Raw genomic sequence first — 9,102 nt, forward strand, 5'->3', positions numbered from 1 at the left:
TCCACCTGTTTTTTTCTTTCATACACCCACCACCCCCCGCCCCCAATATTTTTTTTCCTTTTGGGTGGGGAACTAACAATCAAAATGTTTATTGGAAATTTATTGCCAATTTTCGGGCTTGAAAATATATCCATCGCCTTTTTGAGACACTTGTAGAAACGCAAATTCCACACAGGCGGGGCCGGGATTTGAACGCAGGTACTCAGAACTGTGAGGCTAACAATCTAACCGGATGCTCCACTGTTCCGCCTGTATTGGAAACCAATTAACTGTGAATATTTGCTATTATTGTGTATTTAAATGACAATATTTTAGTTATGAAGCGGCAGCTTGTAAAGCATTGGCCTCACAATTCTGAGGACCCGGGTTCGATCCCGATCCCACCTATGTTCTCCGGGCACTCCGGTTTCCTCCCACATCCCAAAAACATGCAACATTAATTGGACACACTAAATTGCCCCAAGGTGGGATTGTGAGTGTGGCTGTTTGTCTCTATCTGCCCTGCGATTGGCTGGCGACCAGTTCAGGGTGTACCCCGCCTCCTGTCCGTTGACATCTGGGATAGGCTTCAGCATTCCCCGCGACCCTTGTGAGGATAAGCCGCAACGAAAATGGATGAATGGATTTATTGGACACTCTAAATTGCCCATAGGTGTGATTGCGAGTGCGGCCGTTTGTCTCGGTGTGCCCTGCGATTGCCTGGCGACCAGTTCAAGGTGTACCCCGCCTCCTGCCCATTGACAGCTGGGATAGGCTTCAGCACTTCCTATGACCCTCGTGAGGATATGCGGCGAAGAAAATGGATGGATGGAGTTAGTTATGAAAGTACAATTAGTTATTTTGATTAGGGATGTTCAATACCACATCTTTCCGGACCAGTACCAGTACCAGTACCAGTACCAGTACAAGTATTCATCCTCATGTACTCAGTGATAGTGATACCACTTGTACTTTCTGCCACGCAAGATTATTCGCCGACGTGCCGAACCGCCACAGTGTAGCGCCAACTACTGGCCAGGAAGACTCTCTCAATGCCTGATTTGCATCGGTGGCTGCTATCAGCAACCCTCAAGCGAGGCCGGGATTGGCACTCGTCCATCCCAAATTTGAATCATTGCATTTTATGTTTTATGAACAGGACATTTGATATAGACTTTGTTTAGCTGACTTGCTAAAGTGGTGTACAAATAAAGTTGAGTTGTTTTTTTTTTAATTTGTCAATGGTTCCTCTATTATGAATAAATGTAATGTATATTTGTGAATATTACTGTTTTGAGAATCTGATTTCCCTTGTGGGATGAATAATCAATCTCATTTGCTAGCTGGATATCTTGATAGCTAGCTGGCTACCTTGCTAGCTGACTACCTTGCTAGCGAGAGCTAATGTAGCGATATGTTTTACAAGAATCATTGATTTATTTACATCATGTACAGTTTACAAGCTCCACCTCCATCATCCACATTGATATAAATAAACAACAACAAGGCGGCAAGTTGGCGTGCTCGCGCGTGTGCGTTACACGGCGTGTTGCGCGCTGTGCAAGGCGAACGTGTTGTGGTGCGCGTGGCCTATCAAATTGAAGTAGTGATGATGTTCGAGTCCCTGCACCGGTGACAAGTAGCCACCGTGCTGCTGCGTGTGCCCGCTCAATGCAACGGCGGGCTGGTACGAAACGGCGGGCCCGCGGGCCGAACCGTGCCAGGCCAGGTGTCCCGGAGGGGTCTGCCGCTGGTAGGCGGCGGGCTCGCCGGGGCCGTGGCGATCCGGGGACGAGCGCGGCCGGTGGCCCGGGTAGTCCGAAGGCTCGGGGCCGTGCCCGGCGGCGGCGGAGGCGAACGCGGGCTCGGCGACCGAGCGGGATTTGGACTGCAGGAAAGCCAGGATGCGGGCGTATTTGATGTCTTTGGTCTCGGCTCGGTCCTCGGTGGTCAGGTAGTGGACCAGGTTCTTCATGCACTCGTGGTAGCCGTAGTGGAAGTAGTTGGCGAACTCGCTCAGCAACTCGCCTGCGACGGCGGACAAACAACAACTTTAAAAGCCGCAAAGTTTGACTTTCTGGTGCCTAAAAGTCGACGTGCCGGACAAATTTAAAAGACCGACTGAGCTTGAACGTCTCATTCGGTTGCATCTTACCACTGGGTAATACTTGTTACTTTTTTTTTTCTTATTTCTTATTTTAAAGCAACAACTTGCCTATTTTTTTTTTTAAAGTAAACACAATTTATCAGGCTTTTCACAGCCTGTATCGTGGACTTGCAATCTCTGCTTAAACTACGACTTTTGAATTATCGCGATATTTTCGAGGGTTCAAAACCACTTCTTACTTCGACAACACATCAGAAAACATATTAAAAGTGTCAAAAACTCATTTTTGACACTTTTTATATCACACTGTCTGGTCTAAACGTTGTATGCGGTGTTATTAAATTTTATATACACAATTGTTTTTTGCATGCCCCGCTATGTAACATTATTCAAGTATGATACAATTATTTGTAAAAAATGAGCCTCGGAGGGAGTCTTTAAATTATAATTTTTTTAAACTCACAACCAAATTTTTGTTATTTTATTACATCTTGCCCACATCTTTTTTGCATTTTTCTAAAATTTGTTTTAATGTTGCTTTCGTGTGTTGCAAATTGTGAGCACCGTCTGTTATTTTAAAACAAAATTTATTTTGTTAACTAAGTTAGTTTTACTTCAAACTAAACTTTGGACAGCTGGAAAGCGTTGGCCTCACAGTTCTGAGGACCCGGGTTCGAGCCCGGCCCCGCCTGTGTGGAGTTTGCATGTTCTCCCCGTGCCTGCGTGGGTTTCCTCCAGGCACTCCGGTTTCCTTCCACATCCCAAAACTTTCAAAATTAATTGGGCACTCTAAATTGCCCATAGGTGTGATTGTTAGTGCGGCTGTTTGTCTCGATGTGCCCTGCGATTGGCTGGCGACCAGTTCAGGGTGTACCCCACCTCCTGCCCGTTGACAAATGGGATCGGTTCCAGCACTCCCCGCGACCCACGTGAGGATAAGCGGCAAAGAAAATGGATAGATGGATGAAGTTTGGACACGTCCAGGCAGCAGTCACACCAGGCCACTTCATTAGGTACACACGCTAATGGACTAATTTAAAAAAAATGTAATGATAATGTTCATTTTGAAAGAATAGAAACTACGAAATTATTCATTCAATAATGACTTTCTTGTTGTATTTGTAATTTTTTTATTCATCTATAGCGCAATCGTGCTTTGAATTCTGTGCGCGCGCGTAAAAGTCACGCAAATGTAAGCTTCTGTCTGGCTTTCTGACTGTTTTGTCATTTTTTAAATTTTATTTCTTCATTATTATCATTATTATTACAATTATTATTGAATGAAAGTGCCTCCTGGTGGAGTTCAACACTCACCCTTCTCTCTTCCTCTCGGGAAATCTGCAGCGTGGAGAGCCCTCAAATACTGGACCGTCATTTCCAGTATTTCAGCCTTCTCCAGTTTCCCGGAGTTCTGCACAGAGGATGGGAGGGGGGGGGGGGGGGGGGTTCTCTTAATCGGCACGCGCACGTGGTACAGAACATGCAAACTCCACTCAGGCGGGGCCGGGATTTGAACGCGCATCCCGGTGTCATGAAACCGGTCGGGAAGAAGCTCGGTACCTGTTTGGCCAGGGCCATGGGGACGGTTTTGCCCAGCTCGGTGAGGCAGCGGTTGATGCGATCTCGTCTCCGTTTTTCGATCACTTTGTGAGAAATGGGCGTTCTCTGGAAAAGAAGGCAAAACACGGAGATGAGTCGGACAACACGTCCTTGGAGGAATCGGTTACTTTTGTCGTCCCCCCCCACTTCGGAGTCGAGATGCGAGCGCAACTCCGACGCAGTGGCGCGCGCCACGCAGGCTGCGTTTTTACGCACAGCTTAACGGAGGTTTTTCTTCCGCCGTATCGCCATGGCGACGTCAATCCACTCGAGTGGGACGTTTTCATCAAGTTATGTTTCGCACAATTCGAGGTGGTCTACGTGAATAAAGAGGTGCAACCCGAGGGAGGGGGTTCGGGGAGAGAGAGAGAAAAAAGAAAAAGTGCGCGGCGCGCTGGAGTTGCGCGCAAAAATGAGGCCGAATTCTACCGCCATAAAAAGCAACATTTGACGCGTAATGTAAAATATATATATATATATATATATATATATATATCAATCATTCGACATTAAAAAATGAGAAGAATGTCGACACGTGGCGCGCTTACCCTTCGTTCCTTCATTTTGGATGCCATAGTGGAGTTTTTGTTGTTTTTTTTTTAGGGCGGGGTGGGGAAGTCTTGCGTGGTGCGGCGGAGATGTGAGGCCGTGCAAAGCCAAATAAAAATGCGAACGCTGGAAAACAAGGCGGCTTCTTATAAGAGGAGCTCATCCTGGAGAAAATGGAAATTAGGGATTAGATAGGGTTGGGGTGGGAGGCAACCGTGCGCGCGGGGATAAATGTGGGTGTTTAGTTGGAGTAACAGTTTGGAGGGAGGTGGGGTGGCGATGGGGGGCGGGGGGGGGGGGGGGGGAGAGAGGTGGGCAGTCAGGGGGGCTAACCTGGCTTTGTTAACCCACGTGGCCACGTGATTGGTGGTGGGCTCGCAACCAGGACGCGAGGGCGGGGGGAGAAGAAGGTTTTGGCTCACATGAGCGCGCGGCCCAAAAAACAACCAAACCAAAACAAAAACAACAACAAAGGGGGAAGAAAGGAACCTGCAAGTGGTCTTGATGTGTTTTAGTGACACCCACCCACCCCTCACACGATGGCTTGTTTGGTGGCGTTGTGGCGCCCACTCCCACGCAGCGTCCGCCGCCATTGAGTCGGCTCTGTTCCGCCGAGTTTAGTCAGCGCACACGACTTGTGGTCTGGTGGGCTTGTGGGGGGGGGGCTTCTTTGAGTTTTTTTTTTTTTTTCCCGTCGAGCATTTCGCGTCTGCGCGTCGGCAGGTGCACGCGGGCCCCGCTGGCACACGAGCGTGCTCCCCGCGTCAAGGCGCACGCGAGGAGCCGCCACTGGAGACCCCTTTTCGCAGGGGGGCTCAATTTGTATCCTATTATCCTATAAGAAAATGTCTATTCAGTGCCATGAATAGTTTCGTTGGCCTAAATTTTCATAATGCTCCGCGAAGAAAAGGCCCAAATAAAGAAGAATGCAGCTGGTGCGAGCGCGCATTATCCGCCGTCACCTGCGAGATGGAGAGCCCGGAGACCCCTATTCATTTGCCTAATTTCGGTCAACTTAACAAACTTTGGGAGAAATTATACTGCCATTGTTGCGAGGGGTGAGGCCTTCTGATCGAATTAACGGCGCGTTTTGATCCGGTAAATGTCATTAGAAAGCGAGAAACAATCGCGTTTCAAGGCGCCCGGGGAATGCGCCAACGCGGGGGCGCACAAAGGCTGCCGCTTAAATGCCCTCAAAGTTTTTTTTTTTCCGACCCCCTTCTCCAAACAAAGGGCATTATTTTATACTTGAATACGTTTCGCACGACAATTGTGCGTTTGCTTCAAAAATATCTGCGGCGAGCAAGGTTGACAACAGGTTTATTGTATGCGTGCACCCAAACGCGCCCCCAAAAAAAAAAACACACACACACACAAAAAAAAAAACCAAGGCGGCTCGCATGCAGTCTCGCCTTTTTCACGGGGCTTTTCATGGGCCAAATTTAAAAAAAAAAAAAAAAAAAGAAGAAAGAAAGAAAACTTCGCCCGCCGAGCGGCTTGACTGTATTTGATCCCGCGAGCGATGTCAAAGAATTAAAATACCCACCAAAAAAAGAAAGAAAGATTGAAAAAGAGCATGGGGAGGTTGTGAAAGAAAAGCCTCAGCAGACGTTTTTTGGAGTGAGCTGCTTTTCGGGGAGACCCGCGGAGAGAAAGGCGCGAGCGAGCGGGACGAGGGCAGAAAATCCAATTACTTGACTGTGCACTTGTTTAAGAGAGAGAAAAAAATGAAAGAAAAACACTTTTCTTTTAATGTGTTTAGACTTCAGCGGGCGTGCACTTGTTGCACTCGCGCGTGTGTGCTGCACACCACAAAATCCACACTCAACTTTTTTTTTTTTTTGCTTTGACGAGATCAAAAAAATTTTAAATGAAAAAAAAAACATAACTGACATGATTAGGATTTTCGGAGTGTTATAGTGGATATTAAAAATTACATTTGGACGGGTAAGAGTGTCGACCTGCAGCGCGTTTGGATCTGGCGTGCCATTAAAACCATCTCCTAACAGTAAAGGAAAGGAAAATAAAAATTGGGAAAAAAATATTGGAACACGTACAGCTGTGGCACGTGATTCATAAAACGTATTGGAGGATGAAAGCAGAAAAGAAGGGGAAATGACGTCACCGGCACTGCATTTGATTCTTGTGCAACCCAAAATCACGGACAAGACTTTTTCCTAGCACGGTGACAGTGTGGCAAAAATGATTATTAAAGGGAATCATTTTAATTGTGCTAATGCGACAGAATGTAAATGTTACGTGTGTGTAAATTTAAAAAATATATGCTGTTAGTCAGTGGAAGTACTTTTTGCGGTCAATCACGATTAAAATGTGCTAAGAATGATTTTTGTCACCCATTTTTACCTTTAAAAATGATCAAATACTAAAAATAATCAAATACTATATGTTAGCTGAACAAATTTTAATAATGTGCAGATCACGTTCAAATTTAATACATGCAAAGGACTTTCTTTCTTCTTCTTCAGTATTTGGCGTTGTTGGGTATTTAGATACAAAACAGCACTCCAAAACTATGATGCTAATATTAATATCAAAATATGACGTTATATTTTTGCTCCACACTGTATCAAATGCTTATGTTTGAATGGCGGAATAAAAGATCGATTTATCAAATGTGCATATTATGCATGCAGTCCTTACTGAAAAAAATTGGGCTGACGTAAATTATCCTTCTTTTCCTAAAACTTTTTTTTTAAAGTATTGAATATTTTTAGAATGGAATGGCAAATATAATATATACAATAACACAAAAATGGTGAAAAATAGTTTAATAATATTAATAAAAAACTAAATAATAACAATAAACACCATCATACTAATATTTTTTAATATTCTTAAATTAAAATAAAGTAATAACGAATTCATAAAGATTCCCAAATGAAGTCCATTGAAATTATTGAAGTTGCCTTTAATCGGAAAACAAATCCTTGCTAGCCACTTTGCAGTGTTGTACATGTATTTTATTTTATTAAATAGGGGTATGATACTGAAATACAATACAACAAACATGTATTGCTTATGTTATTTGGCAGCACGGTAAACTTCCATACAAAGACATAATTGCAAAAAATGTCCTCACAGGGCAAAACTGTTTCAACTGAGCAATGTGTGTGTGTGTGTGTGTGTGTGTGTTGTCAGGCACTGCTCCGTGACCCGTGGTGACCCCAACCGCCCCCCCCCCAGGTCCCTTCACCCCTCCCTCCACACGCTCCCCATTCTTGAGGTTGGGGCGCCACCGTCAGGCCGACGTGACACAAGAGCACCAAAAGCACCTCTACGCCGTTACTAGTCGGGCAAAACTGCACGAGTTGACATCTCTGTGCTACTAGTGACGTGTTGAACGTTACAGTAAGTGGTAGAATTTTAGAGTGCCATTCATAGTAATACAGTAGTAGCACAAAGCTGTGAATTAGTGCATAGCTTTGGGTCACTAGGATCATGTACTGGAGTTCTAGTAAAGTGGTCCCAAGCTATAAAGTCGAGGACAAAGAGTGCACTAGTACACGAATCTCAAGATGGATATCATGGCTAAAAAAGCCATTTGAGCATCTATTCAATGATTGAAAAAAAAGCTAAAAGCTGTCATATTAGAGAAGACAAAGAGTCCTAGTACATATCAACGATCTCGATTCATCATAATCACAATAATTTTTATTTGATACGTGCTCTAGCAATTTAAAGCAGTTTGGAATAACTTCTAGAGCAATTACAGAGACTTCAAGAAATGTCAGCAGTTTAGAGTGATGAGTAGTAGTGCGATAATCTGGAAAAGTGTCCATTGTGCAAATGGTGCAGATACTAGTCCAGAGTGGCAAGACGACTGGAGTGAGTGCACAAATAAAAGAGCTGATGGCAAGCCGTTTGGACATTTATTTGTCATTAAGGATGTTGAATAAACACAGTTTTGCCTCACTAGTAGCACGTGTATTGCCCTACGAGTATGATGAGCAGGACAAAGCACTTACTAGTACATACGTTAAGATGAAACTCAGGGGTATTGAATAAACGCTCAAATGGCCTCGCTTAAATTTGGTAGTGGGTCAAACGTGCAACTAGTACTGGAAGGAAAACCTTTATAGTGAGATTACTAGTGCATCCTAGTCATTATAATTGTCTTACCAGTGAGGACAAGGAAGATACTCGTCCATGTATATGAAGGATCTCGAACAGACGCTCAAACAACTTTATGTAAAACATTTTCAGCACATACTGTATTGGAAATTAAAGATAAACAGTTTAAGGTTGCACTAGTAGTGGGCCGATGGGCCTTAAATAACTGCTCAAATGGCTTTCCACGGTACTGGTAGCTGCTTGCGTGTCTTGCGGGTCGCTCGTGGTGGTCCCGGTGGTCCGACCGAGGTACGCGATGCCGGTGCCGGGGAGGCGGGACCTCGCTCAAGCCGAGGCAAGTCCGGCGTCTCCATGGCGGCGATGGACTGATAAAGGCTCCAGGAATCTGCTCGACGCGAGTCCAAGTACAAAGTAGTCGTGAACGCGAGGGGACGCCTTGGATTGTTTTCATCATCTTTGCGAGTCAAAATATGTTTTGAATTTAATTGTATTTTTTTTTTACATCATGCAAATGTGGCTCATGTGGTTGTTAATGCATGAGAGGGCAAAAAAAAAAAAAAAAAAAAAACACTGCGGATTCGAACCATTGCCTCTTGGGGCGTACCTAATAAAGTGGCCGGCAAGTGCCAAATAAAGATAATGAGGCCTTGGCCAACGGACCAATAGGAGCCCTCTTCTTAACTTTCCAGGCGAGGGGTGGAGTAACGCGGCTTCTGATTGGCTAATTCCCCAAAGTTGCGTGATTGTTTTGGGTTGTTTTTTTTTTTTTTTTTTTT

General features: G+C 44.8%; 1 protein-coding gene across 1 annotated transcript; it reads right to left on the reverse strand.

The window, feature by feature from the left end:
* Positions 1-1,516: 1,516 nt before the first annotated feature.
* On the reverse strand, positions 1,517-4,260 carry helt (helt bHLH transcription factor). Its single transcript, XM_061830917.1, has 4 exons — positions 4,234-4,260; positions 3,647-3,751; positions 3,401-3,497; positions 1,517-2,007 (listed from the first exon to the last, which is right to left on the reverse strand). Exons 1-4 carry the CDS (start codon positions 4,258-4,260, stop codon positions 1,517-1,519), a joined length of 720 nt encoding a protein of 239 aa, XP_061686901.1.
* Between the last annotated feature and the right edge of the window lie 4,842 nt (positions 4,261-9,102).

The sequence above is a fragment of the Syngnathoides biaculeatus genome, chromosome 9 (assembly GCF_019802595.1).
Source record: "Syngnathoides biaculeatus isolate LvHL_M chromosome 9, ASM1980259v1, whole genome shotgun sequence".
In the NCBI taxonomy this organism is placed as follows: Eukaryota; Metazoa; Chordata; class Actinopteri; order Syngnathiformes; family Syngnathidae; genus Syngnathoides; species Syngnathoides biaculeatus.